Source organism: Lepisosteus platostomus, chromosome 23, assembly GCF_059453375.1.
Source record: "Lepisosteus platostomus isolate fLepPlt1 chromosome 23, fLepPlt1.hap1, whole genome shotgun sequence".
NCBI lineage: Eukaryota > Metazoa > Chordata > Actinopteri > Semionotiformes > Lepisosteidae > Lepisosteus > Lepisosteus platostomus.
The window spans coordinates 103745-118199 of NC_142633.1; the positions used below are offsets into that span (position 1 = coordinate 103745).

At 39.5% G+C, this 14455-nt stretch overlaps 1 protein-coding gene across 1 annotated transcript in view; it reads right to left on the reverse strand.

The window, feature by feature from the left end:
• Positions 1-4143: 4143 nt before the first annotated feature.
• LOC148641868 (uncharacterized) overlaps positions 4144-14455 on the reverse strand; it is a 66806-nt gene continuing 56494 nt past the window's right edge. Inside the window, exons 2-3 of the mRNA XM_088616822.1 lie at positions 5612-5812; positions 4144-5113 (exon numbers count right to left, since the gene is read on the reverse strand). Coding sequence (XP_088472948.1) covers positions 4245-5113; positions 5612-5812 — 1070 coding nt within the window. The 3' untranslated portion in view covers positions 4144-4244. The remainder of the gene's footprint in view (positions 5114-5611; positions 5813-14455) is intronic.

Below are 14455 nucleotides of genomic sequence, written 5' to 3' on the forward strand. Positions count from 1 at the left end.
AGACCAGCCATACACAGTACAGTTTACATACATACAGTAATGTTTTAAATTAATATCGTTTATGACCTTCAGATGCGTTATGCTCCTCTTCTTTTTATGCTCAGCTACTAAAATTTCCCTTTAGTGGTAAAATCCATATAAATATTCAAAACTAAGCGGATTAAAATGTGCACAGTAAAGACATTAAATGATTAAATCTTTGCACTACCAACCAATGCACCACGAGTGCCCCTGTCGGTCATTTTGGCCAGCCAATCACTTGCCCTGCGGTACCCTCCGGTGCCCCGCGGGTTTTTACCGCGCATTTTGAATGGCTGCATCTGTAATGACACAACTCCAGATCAGGACACAACTCATGAAACAGTGAGAGAAAAATAAAGAAGAGAGAGGATTAAAAGAGCCAGGTGGGAGAAGTTTGGTGAGCTAGTCAGCACAACAGAAGAAAAAAGCAAAGGTTATGTTATCAATTGTGAAGAACTTCACAAAAATGACTAGGCTACTTTGATGATGTTATCCTGTCAGTCGGATCCAACTCTTGGCGATTTTATAGGCCATCTCTCGCCACGCTTTCCAGTCTTCAACTTTCCCTTTCAGCTGTTCTATACCTAAGCCAGAGTCCGTTTTGATGGCATCGAGCCACCGCGTTCTTTGGCGGCCTCGTCTTCTTGTTCCACTGACCATTCAAAGCATCATTGCTTTCTCCAATGAATCTGATCGCATCACGTGACCAAAAAAAGTGAGCCGGAGTCTGGTGAACTTTCCCTCAAGCAAAATTTCTGGCTTGATGCGCTCCAGAACCTCTTTATTGGTGACCCTTGCTGTCCACGGTATCCGTTTAAAACAAGGAAACTAGATATGCTGTTTCAATAAATCTTGATCAAATAAATGTTCAGGTATTGTTCGGTGTAAGTTTTAATGGAGCAAGTTCAGACCTGCTTCGGGTCAGTACTTTTATAATTTTAAATCGGGTCGGGTGCGGGTAAAAAAAATGCCAACCCATGCATCACAACAATAGACTGCTGCACTGCGGCAAGGACTTATGGTGTATTTGATGAAAACATTAGCTTCATCTGTAGTCCTACTTCTTTAAATCTACTTACCCAATTTGTTCATAAATAATCCCTGCATCAAAGATCTTTTGGGAAAAATCTGACATACTCATTTTAACATTTCCTGTAAACACTTGCAAAGTTCAAATTAGACAATAATCAATATATCCTGAAACAAAGATATGTTATAAAAGTACTTACATAAAGTATTTAGTTTTATATGTTGTTTTTAGTGTGTTTTGCACAATTTTAGTTTAATTTTTTATTATATTAAAAAAACATGAAACAATTCACAAGTAGCAGGCTTTTTTACATTAGTGGTTTGAGTGTTCTGTGTGTTCTCCCTGCAAAGTGGTTGATATTGAAATATTGTGTCTTAAAAGTAAATGATTAAGCAAAACAATAAAAGTGAGGGTTATTAAAAAATCACGAATCATCCTGAAGAGAGCATGGCTGTGCTGTGCAGGCTGCAGTACCCAGCTGATCACAGGTCTCCACACAGCCCTCCACCCCTCAAAGAGCTATTTCCACACACACCAGATCAGATTGTGCCATCCCCACCTCTCTGCTCACCCCCTCCCCCAACACAGTACATGCAGTCTCTGTACACACCAGCTCAAAACATGCCATCCTAGCCTCTCTGCTCACCTTCACCACCAGCAAAGTACATGCAGTCTTCACACACACCGGCTCAGGATGGGTCATCTCTACCTCTCTGCTCACCAACTCCTAGGAACTGGAAGGTATCATCTTCAACTCATTCCCCTAACTAAGCACCACTTACAAGGACCAACGCACTGGTGAATTTACTGATGCCAAAGCCACATAAACTTCTCCCTGATATCCAACTTATACCCATCAGTCAAGAGAAGGAGGAGAAATTGTATGCTCAGTGCATAGGCATAGATGGGAGAGTGAGAGCCGACCTTTATGCTGCTCTTCTGTTTCAGAACTTGGTGACTTTTAAAACCTACTGGGGGTGGACCACATTTGTTAACTTCAACGGTCCCAGAGGCAAACTAGAAAATTACTTTCTAATCTTCGGGAAAGGATTATAGACATGGTTAATCAGAGATGGAATTCAGTGTCACTTAGGGACATGTTTCAGTGCTGGGGCTACTAACAGCTGACAATGTTAGAGAAGCCATACAGTATTCCAGTGTGATGTCCAGGACAAGGTCTGAGGTCATCTCCTGGATTCTGTATACCAGCAACCCCAAGGAAGACGAGGACAATAATGAAAAGAAAGAACTCCAGTACAGTATATGGTTGCCTTAGGGGACCACTTCAGACCCTCTAGATTCCTTGGCCAGTCAGTCCTACTCCCACTCTGACAGAACCTTTCTGCTGAAGAGTGTATGGTGGCCTCAAAAACCCAGGAATGGGGTCAAACAGTACATGAAGGAAAGCCAACAGAGTGGAGCTTCTAAGTCTTTGTCCTGCTGATGCCACAAGTGGATGCACCTGTAAATTCAACATTTACACAGGGAAAAGACAGGCAGTTGTCCCCTGAGAAATCCGCTGCCAGGCACAGAGATTGTGATTTATGTCCTGAGGACAAAGTTCTCACCAAAGCCCCTTGGAAGTGGGAGGGCTGCGATGTGTTTCAATGCCAGGTTGTGGACAGCAGCTGCTTCAGGAAGAGACACACGATGCAGCAAAAACAGGACTTTTCAGTGCGTGGGGCAAAAAAACCCCAATACAATATATTTTAATTCAATGTGTATACTGTGTGTTGTATTTAAATTGTTTGTGGTTTATTTTGTATGTCAAGTTGTTTATTCTTTCACATGTTTTGGCATTTGTTGTTGTAAACAGTACTTTGATAAAAAGCCTCAGTGCTTTTGTTTTTGACATCTGCACATTTTCAAGTCAGAGACAAATCTGCTGTCACCTATGCCATGAGGGTATTTGTAGGGTTATAAGGGATACAGTTCAGGCACCTCAGCCTCTCCAGAAAGACCACATTTGGATGAAATAATGCTCAAGAAAAACAAGTTGTAAACTGTTATCTTTACGCAATGTGTAATAACTGAGATGTCAGAAGGTGACATCACTAATAACATTTGCACATGAAACAGTGTCTGACTGGCCATTAGGTTTTAAAACTTTGTTATAATGTTACACCGAGCCAGTAAACCCCAAAAGGTGAATCATTGCTCATGTATTCATAATTTTACTGCAAAATTAAAAATAATAATTCTGTTTCATTCTATGTATCTTGTGTTTAAAGAACTAACCTACTTCAGATCAGATTTTGAAACCAAAGGGGTGCAGCTGCAGTAAATAGCTATAAAGCTGTGTTCTGCCATCTGAATGCTCTTCTGGAAAAAAGGTACTTCTTAATATTAAGTAATCTAATTTTCTAGCACTGTTTTATTGGATTTGAGATTTGGCCAAATAGGTGAATTACCTCAGCCATGTATTTTTCATTAAAAGATTAATGGAAGTAAAGTCTCAGAAGAATACCCTGCTTGTACATCATTCATAATCAGGGGTGTTTAATTATGTTAAAAAGTTATATGATAGGTATGTAGGTGATGGCTTTTGTACTCATCCTATAACACAATCAAGCTGATCTTTGGCAAAGAAATGGAACAATAAACTCACCTATAAACAATTTAGTGTCCTTTAAGTTCATACAATGCACCCCAAAATCTGCAGTATATGGAAGTCTAGTAAAAGGGCTTTTCATTCTGAACTTTAACAATATTGTCATAAAACACGTGTCAGGCATTTGTTGGGGAAGTGGGATTCTTACAAGGGCTGTGGTCATCTCATCAGGTGGATGCTGCACATTGGTGGTGGTGGAGGGGAGTCCCCATTACCTGTAAAGCGCTTTGAGTGGAGTGTCCAGAAAAGTGCTATATAAGTGTAAGCAATTATTAATTATTATTATTATTATCATCTTGAGTTTGTCTTCAGTGCTTGGAACTTGTGAAAACAAATTTAATGGTTGGATTTGGAGAATCTTGGAGATCACTTGCATGAACAATACTCCATGTTACTTAAAATAATGTTGTTTATGATGATGTTTAACTTAAGGGTGTTGTAAATGAAGCCCTGTACAGACACAGGCAGCTGTAAGCTTAAAGACCTCAGATCCTCATTTATTTCATGATATAGCCATGCCAAAATAGATTAAGAAAGACACAGAAATAATTATTTTTTTAATTAATAAATCAGTACACAGTGCTAACCTTCTGTGTATTGTCTTATCCTGTGTTTCTCTCTTGTGTGAACAAGTTGGTGGGTTTTTAAGTTGCCTGCCTGAAAAAATCTCTTTCCACACTGACTACAGCTGAATGGTTTCTCTCCTGTGTGAATAAGCTGGTGGGTTTTTAAACTACCTGCCTGACTAAAACTCTTCCCACATTGACTACAGGTGAATGGTTTCTCTCCTGTGTGAATAAGTTTGTGATTTTTTAAACCACCTGCCACAGTAAATCTCTTCCCACACTGACCACATTTAAATGGTTTCTCATCTGTGTGAATAAGCTGGTGGGTTTTTAAACTGTCTGCTCGAAGAAAGCTCTTCCCACACAGACTGCAACTAAAAGGTTTCTCTCCCGTGTGAATTAGTTGATGGTTTTTTAAAGTACCTGTCCTAGTAAATGTTTTCCCACACTGACCACATCTAAATGGCTTCTTTCCTGTGTGAATAAGTTGGTGAGTTTTTAAATGGTCAGAGCGACTAAAACTCCTCCCACACTGACTGCAAATGAAAACTCTCTCTCCTTTGTGTGTGCACTGGTCACTTTTTAATTTACTTGATTGATGTTCAGATGAGTCCTGATGAGAGTTCAGATTAATCTTCTCTGTAAAATCTTCAGATACTAAGGGACCGTGTATCTCACTCTCAGGCTCTGTCTTCATCATGTGCACAGAGTCCTGACCCTCAACACTCTGTCTGCTCTCTGTGTGCTGCTCACTGAGTCTCTCTTTCCCCTCTGCAGCAGTGAGCTCTGTCTCCTGCATCAGACTGGAGCCCCACTCCTCCCTACTGTGCTGCTGTTCAAGAGGAGCCCTTTCTCCAGCATCAGGGAGAGCACTGGCCACTGAGTCTGAAAACACAGGAGAAGAGAACAAGACCTTTAACATGGCCTGAGGGTAGAGATCAAAAGCTTCTCAGAAAACAAAATTTAAAGTAGCAATAACTGAATAATTATCAACAATGAAGACCAAAGAAAAATTTTGATGACAATAATAATAATAATAATAATAATAATAGAGATTAACATCTCTATTAACATTAACATCTATCAAACAACAAGCCATGCAAAGGCACAAGCACAAGACTACACATGCAATGCACACAAAAGTAGAAAGCTAATAATATTTCTGTTAATGTATGACTTAAGTTAATGTATGTTTGGATTATTTTATCTGCAGGGTCAGTCAAATTGGGGCTCCATGTCCTGATCTGTAAGATTAAACTCACCCAGTTCTTCTTTGAGTTCTTGTACAGAGACACAGTCAAGTTCATTACAATGTTCTGCAAATATTCTTGGTATCCAGATTATTAATCTTTTCTGTAAATATTAAGAGTGCAGGTGTCTTACTCTCAGGCTCTATCTTCATCATGTGCCCAGAATCCAGATCCTCGACACTCTGTCTGCTCTCTGTTTGCTGCTCACTGAGTTTCTCTTTCCCTTCTGCAGCAGTGAGCTCTGTCTCCTGCAACAGACTGGAGCCCCACTCCTCCTCACTTTGCTGCTGTTCAAGAAGAGCCCTTTTCCCAGCATCAGGGAGAGCCTCAGAGTCTGAAAACACAGGACAAGAAAAACAGTGCATTCAACTATCAATTCAGCAATGATTATCAAAAATGAATATCAAGGAAGAGTTTTGAGAAGTTAGATAATAATTATAATAATGCTAGAAATGAAAATAAAATGTAAACTGGCAAGTCAACCATATGTCAATTAACAGCTGGGTTATCTTACAAAAAGGAAAACATACTAATGCAATATATGCAATGCATATACATTAGTAATAATATATTGTGGATCACGTGGTTTTGGAGGGATGTCTGAACCTCCAGTCAATTATGTACATGTGACTAAAGCTTAGACCCTGTTGTAAGCGCTTTCCAGCACAAGACCCAAACCACGTGTCCTAGGCTACTGAAACACCAAGAGAAGGATAAGACAGGTCATGTGACCTAGTGATAATCAGCACACCAACCCTTGAGTGACTGTGTTCTCTGAAAACACAGCCAGGTTCATGCGATAATTAACACAATGTTTAACAACCTGAACTTAAGATAGTAAGGTTGATCTGCATGAATTCAAATCAGGATTGCTTCGATTTATTACAATAGGAAATTTTATTAGCAATAACATTATGCAAGTAAAAGGCTTATGGAAAGACATGAGAAAATGCTTAGAAACAGAATTAAAAAAGTGCAAGTTGCTAAGATATTATTGTCCAAAAAAGGAGAAACAATCCAGGTGTGTATGAAGCAGGAATTACCTTTATTACGTATGCATACAGGAGCCAAAGCCGATGAAGCACTGACTCAACTTACTGATACAAAAGGACACTTTTTATACAAAATCACAAACAGAAAACCCACCCAGAACAGTTTCAGTACAATTACATGCCATATATGGTGTAAAGCCAAGTCTGCTAGCCTTGGTACATGATAAACCATAAGAATATTCTTGGGTTCCTTTTAATTATTGTTTAAGCAGACATTATGTACTTCTAAATTTTGTTAATCATGGCTTAAGCAGATATCGGGCACTCTCAGTTCTGGCCAGGCTGCCCGAAGCTGGCTCTGCCCTTCACGTTCCGGGCACGCAGCCAGCTCACACTTAAGTTGCAGTTAGTAATTTTCCATTATTCTAGCAGGATAGTTAGTAAAATGATGTTAGTAAATTATTTACACAGTAAAAGCAGAAAAGGATAAAATAAGAGAAATCAATGTTTGATCCCTCAGTCCCCCCTTTAGAACATATTGACAATTTTCCAATCTTGTTCTACACAAACAAATGTAACAAACGTTCTGAATTGTCAGGACTGTCAGTACAACACTCAGCTCCAATTACTGCGCACATCCCCCCTTGAGAGGCTAACAAGTAGTCTAAAGCCAATCGATTTTGCATTGTGACAGTCCTCATGGCTACCATCTCATCATTGATTCTGCAGGAAGCCAGGGATAGGCATTCTTCCCACATACTAAGTAGGTGCGTTGGGCAGTAACCCATCTAACGAGTACTTCCCCACTCCCCAAGTATTAATGTCTCCTTTCATTATAAAGAATGGAGCTGTTTCTGTTTGATTACATACACATCTTCCCATAAACTGTGTATGCCGATTATGTGTCCTGTTAAAACATAACCATCCCCTGAATGGCCTGGCAAGGCACAAGGCAGGTGGTTAACTGTGATTATAATGAGGTGCGTACCAGCCCTCAAAATTTGTCGGATTCCACCCCTGCCCCTTAGCCATTTCTCTATATGGCTGCGTTAAGTTACCTCCCTTTACATTGGCATATATGCTCAGAGAAGTTCCATTTTTCCATTCTGGTATACCTAGATGGTCGTTCATATTAAAAGGAATTACCCCCCAAGGGCAACCCTCCTTATAACGTGTAAAGTGGTATGGCAATACATTCCCAACACAAGCTCTGATTATTCTTTACTGCGGAGAAATAAGCTAGTGACAGAAACACATTTTCTCCGTGTTCCCTACGTTGCTTCATGTCCCCTGTTGGACCGCCTTTTGATACATCAAACAGCAAAATGGCAAAATACAACATTTTTTAGTCATCAAATCTGCTTCACTTGGAGAAGCTCGCTGACAGTGAGCGACGCTGATCCAGCAGTCTTTCCCCACAAGTTTGATGGCTGATGCAGTGGTCAGCAGCACCTGGAACGGTCCTTCCCAATGGGGCTGCAAAGTGCGTGAAGGAAACTTCCTGACTCAAACCCACTCGCCAGGGAGCAGATCATGTCCTCTTTCTGGTTATGGTCCCCAGGCCTCCAGCACCTGGTCTCTGTCAAAAGCTGTATATACTACAACAGACAATCAGTAATTAAACCCAAAGTTCCTTTGGTTAAGTCTGGGCTACTCGGCAGCCTCACGGGCCGCCCTGTGTCTTGATGCATCAGAGACCATTGTCTCCAAAGCCAATGTTCAGTTCTAAACATGTCCACTTTTCTTCTCGAGGAGCCTCCTGTTATAGTTCCTGCAGCTGCTTGCCAGCATGCACCATCCTGATGTAGGCCTCACCTTCTCCTTCAGGTCTTAAGGCCACCTTTCGTGTTGCTGTATAGGCTAGAGCGTTCCCCTTAGCCACCAGTGAATCATTTTTACAATGTCCCTTGCACTTCAGCACTGCAACCTGTCGTGGCATCATTACAGCATCTAATAACTCCGCTACCAATTCAGAATTTTTTACAGGCGTGCCAGCTGCTGTGAAAAAGATCCTTATTCCTCCATAGTCTCCCAAAATCATGACACACCCCAGAAGCATACCGTGAGTCTATGTATATAGTGGCAATCTTGCCTTTAGCTTATTTACAAGCCTCTGTGAGTGCTTTGAGTTCGGCCTGCTGTGCTGGCTTCCCAGTACTCATGCTCCCTGTTGTGAGAACCTTAGTAACTGAGACTACAGCCCATCCTGTCTTTTTTTTCTCATGCATAAAGACTCATGTACTGCACAGGGTTACCGCACAATCAGGCCCTGGTCCAGCACTATACTGTTTCCTGCCTGCATTACTCTAAGGCACGGTCCCCAGCATTTTGTCACTGCATCCAACTGTCCAGAGCAATATCCAACCGGCCGAAACCTACCTTCGTGTTCCTGGGCGAGCACAGCAGTGCAGAGCCCTCACGCTCACTTACAGATACAGCCATTCAAAGTGCACGGCACAGACACGTACCGCGGGTAGTTGGCTACGTCATCACGCGTCATACCGTGATATGTGATTGGTTGACCGACATGGGCACTCGTGGTATGTGCTCGGTCATAGAAAGATTTAAATGTCTTTACTGTGCCCGTTTTAGTATTGAATATTTATATGGAATTTTACCACTGAAGGGAAATCTTAGTAGCTGAGCATAAAAAGAATAGGAGCATACTGTAACGCGTGTGAAGGCCTTAAACGATATTAATTTTGGAACATAAACATACAGTATATGGCTGGTCTCTGTACTTTAAAGAAAAAATACACACCATTATTCCATTTCTCCCTAAACAGTCTTTAACTAACATTTGAAATAGCACATCCTGTTCCTGTTTTGAGTCAACTTCAAAATCCTCATTCTCATTCAGTACCTACTGTAGATCACTGGCTTCAAACAGGGTAAACCAGTTTTTTAACAGGTTTGATTCAGGGTCCTCTGTGGCTCGACACCCATCCCCCCACAGCCACATGCTCCCTAACCCTTCACAGCTGCGATTGCCCAACACCTCCTCCATCCCCCCAACACCATGGCCACCTACAGCGACAACCCCCAACAGCTACTCACCCCCCCCATCCCCCACAGCTGCCACTCTCCAACACCTCGGTTATTAACACCTGCAGCACTGAAAGAGCTATGAGCACCATCCCCCAGGCCAGGCTGACCATCACGGCTGACCAGGTGAAGAGGGAAAAAAAAACCTTTCTTGATTTCTCTAGATCCTAGTTTCTCTAGTTCCCTTTAAAATAAACTATTATTCTACAATGCAGAGTATTACATGTCCAGTATTTACATATGATATTTGTGATTTAAAGAAATTAACACAAGCAGCTTTTGGAGATTTAAGTGTTGGCTGAGTTATTGCAGGATAAAAGACTAGAGATGCTGGTAAGAAAAAGATAATTTTGTGAAAGCTGAGGAATACACTGATTACAAGAACACTTCCTAATGGGGTTAGGCATACTTTTGATGAAGATGATGAAGTTAACAGACTGTATGTTTACATAGATACTGAAATGAGGATTGTATTTCAGATTTTGTGTAGTTGCTAGCATTGAACTGTGTTGGATGCACATTGATTGAAGGAATGGGGCCATTTCATAGTGGGTTTCTAACACTGTGTATAGTTCCATCCACACAGTGCCTTTACTTCCATCCATTTTCTAATCTCTTTATCCAGTACAGAGGATTTGGAGCCTATCCCAGTAAGCAACAGACACAAGGCAGAATACACCCTGGACATCCAGAATACACCCATCACAGGACAGACAGACACAAACACACCAATTAAACATAAACCAATTAACTTACCAGTATGTTTTGGAGTGCGAGAGGGAGTCATATCACACATATGGAGAAAAACCACGCAACCCAGAGAGAACATGCAAACCCCACACACACAGGACGGCAGGAATTGAACCTAGGACCCCAGTGCTGCAAGAGAGCAATGCTAACCACCTCGCCACCATTTGAAATGGATGGATATTTTAGTTATCTTTCTAGTTCACAGGTTTGCATGCATAATTTAATTTTGAAAGCCACTGAGACATCAGGTACTACTGTTGTATTTCTGAAAAAGAAACAAAATTAAAAGCATACTAACAACTGTGCCATCCTACTCCTTGGTTAATACATTTTATTATTTATAAACAGTTTACATTGTAAGCAAAATATTTTGAATTATATTTTACCCTAATTTTCTTTAGTTTTGTATTTAACTTATTATATGATAGTCAGATTTAATGTATATTTGAACAATGAAAATATATTTTAAAAAGATGCGGGGGAAAGTGCAACAATTTATTACAGTGCTAAATTCAATATTATTGATTACTAATAGTTTATGCTAACACCTAACTTTCTTAATTAGATGTATTTAAAACAGTGAACTAAGTGTAACATACCATTCAGAAATACAATTGAGAATAGTTTTGTGGTGTTTGCATAGATGAAACGTTTCTAAAATGTATAATGTAACAAAATTAAAGACAATTAAAATCTGTAATCTTTCCACTTGTATGTCATTAGAAAGTACAAGAAGTTTCTGCTTTGTCTAAGGATGGTATCAAAAAGTAGTCTAAGTGGTGAGAAAGCTGTGCTTAATGATAATTAAGGGACTTAAAAGTAAAAAGAGATGCTTCATATTGCTTGACTAATTTATACTGTACTAAGTTATAAATGCAGATGTGATTGATGTATTAAGCACCCCAGGAAGCAGAACTGAGCTCCGCGCCTCCTCCCTCTCTCAGTGCCTCGTTGGGTCTAAATATCTAAATATCTAAACATATATTAGATATCTATATAGCACGTAGTGTACAGCTTTTTAGTATAGATTACACTTTTCTAAAATGTATTTAAAAAATAAAAATGATTACAATCTAATCTTTCCACGTTTGATCCCAAAATAAAAGAAAAATAAATGTAAACGGGGAGAAAGTTATGCTGAAAGTTTATTAAGATACTTAGAAGACAAAGATAACAATTTATGTTGCATTTGTCTGATTGTGAATCAAAAAACACATATAATTAAACATGCGTTTGCGATTTAAATCAAAACACGATTTAAATCAATATAAATGTTTATATTGTAAAGCATATTGTACAGCCTCCATTTCTCTATAAACATTTAAAAGATCGTTTGAGGGGGGGTCTACTCTCAGTGACAGCTGACAATCCTCCATACAGATGCAGCCATTCAAAGTGAGCGGTACAGACACGTACTGGAGGTAATTGGCTGCGGCGTCGCGCATCATGACGCAAGGTGACGCGGGGTACCGCGGTACGTAATTGGTTACCGACAGGGGCACTCGTGGTCCGTTGGTCTGTCGTAGAAAGATTTACAGTACAGTAAAAGTCTTTACTGTGCCCGTTGTAGATATTGAATTTTACCACTGAAAGGAAATCTTAGTAGCTGAGCATAAAAAGAATAGGAGCATACTGTAACGCGTGTGAAGGCCATAAATGATATTAATTTTGGAACATAAACATACAGTACTGTATATGGCTGGTCTTGGTACTTTAAAGTAAAAAATGTACACCAGTATTCCATTTCTCTCTAAACATTTTAAGCATCAAAGTCTTTAACTAAAGAGATACCGGAGTCAACAAGCATACTTTTAGAATTTGATTAATAGGGAATATAATATGGAATCGCGTATCTAAAGAATTTAATAACGATATGATTATATTCGTGTACTGTGACAGGGCTGTGTAGTGCTATTTTGCCTCCCCTTTCATGCGACTTCCCCTGTAGCCTACTGGTCTACGTGCGTGACTAACAACTCACAGGTTGTGTGTTCAAATCCAGCTGGTGCTGGACTTTTCTTTTAACAAACATTTCTTCGAAAAAATAAAATAGCGATATTATGGACAATCAATTGACTTTTATATTTCAAAATATCACAACATGATCGATTTTAAGTCATTTTTGATAACAATGAATAGTCACCTTCTTCCCTTCTGACAACGGTCCCTGCTTCTGCTTCCTGCTTCTATTGTGTGTGTGTGCAATAGAGTAAATGTTTATAGAGAAATGGAGGCTGGACAGTATGCGTTACAATATAAACATTTATATTGATTTAAATCGTGTTCTGATTTAAATCGCAAACGTGTGTTTAATTATATGTGTTTTTTAATCATAATCAGGCTAATGCAACATAAATTGATACAGTATCTTTGTCTTCTAAGTATCTTAATAAAATTTCAGCATAGCTTTCTACCCGTTTAGATGTATATTTCTTGGGATTTTGGGATCAAACGTGGAAGGATTAGATTGTAATCGTTTTTATTTGTCAAATACGTGATTGTATTTCTGAATGTTATGTTACACCTACAGTAGTTCACTGCTTTAAATACATCGAATTAAGAAAGTTATGTGTAGCACTTTAGATCATTTTTTCTGAACCAGGGAAAATCTGATCATGTTTCTCTATAACAATAATAAAAAACTTTATTTTACATATCACCTTTAAAAGTGGCATTTAAAAGCAATACAGTAGATCGAAAAACAGTTAAAAGGGAGCAAAGTAAATACCAGACAAACGCAAATGCGTTTTTAATAAAATGCTTTTATTCATTCAGCAGAGAGTGAGAGGGACATCCAGCAGAGAGAGACACACACACCGGTTTCCATTGACAAAATTGTTTTTTTTCAATTCCTCTTGTCTAACAGGAATGTTTTGTTTGTGGACAGACTGTTAGACTAGAGGAATAGAGCACCTCCTTCTATGAAGCATTTCGTTGATCCGATCATGAATTCTTTTCCAGTCGCACGAAGTAAGGGTTGTAAAGCGCGAAGTAAAAAATGAAAAAGTAAAAAAATGTTTTGAATCCCCGGTGGAACCGGGCATCCATATGAATCAAGTAACAGGTTTATTCCATGCTGAAAAAAAGAAGAAAGAAGACACATTCCATAAGAATTGATTGAGCTCCGCTCTGTACCACGCAATGATCCCCCCGGAGTCTCTGCCCCGGGTTATTTGGGTTTTTAGACAGAGGGTAAAAAACTCTCTCTCTGGCTTGACCTCCCCCTCCATGGGTATTGTCTGTTTTTTTTGTTAACAAGGCTCGCCAGCTAATGTGAATCGAAACCTGTCTTTCTAGCTTTTAAAGTCGTGCGATGTGTAAACCACAATTCAAATAGAGAAAAAAGACCTGACTGACAAGCCGATACATACTCTTAGAGTTTGATTAATAGGGAATATAATACAAAAATATAGTACTAAAAAAGGTACTACCACTTTTAAAGGTGATATGTAAAATAAAGTTTTTTATTATTGTTATAGAGAAACATGATGAGATTTTCCCTGGTTCAGAAAAAAAGATCTAAAGTGCTACACATAACTTTCTTAATTCGATGTATTTAAAGCAGTGAACTACTGTAGGTGTAACATAACATTCAGAAATACAATCGAGAATAGTTTTGTGGTGTTTTTTTAGATGAAACGTTCCTAAAACGTATAACGTAACAAAATTAAAGACGATTAAAATCTGTAATCTTTCCACTTGTACTGTAAGTCATCGGAAAGTTTCTGCTTTGTGTAAGGATGGTATCAAAAAGCAATCTTAAGTGGTGAGAAAGCTGTGCTCAATGTATTTAAGGGACTTAAAAGTAAAAGGAGATGCTTCATATTGCTTGACTAATTTTAAAAACTAAGTTATAAATGCAGACGCTCCCTCGGTGCCGCGCCAGGTGTAAATATCAAAATATACATACCCAACACTGATTGTACCCATCTGTCATGCAAATAAAACACCTTGAATTGAATTGAATTGAGGGAGAGAGGGGGGGAGGGGGAGAGAGATAAACAGGACTCAAGGCAAATACAGATGCAGCCATTCAAAGTGAGCGGTACAGACACGTACCGCAGGTAATTGGCTGCGGTGTCGCGTATCATGACGCAAGATGACGCGGGGCACCGCAGTACGTGATTGGTTGACCGACAGGGGCACTCGTGGTCCGTTGGTCTGTTGTAGAAAGACTTACAGTAAACGTC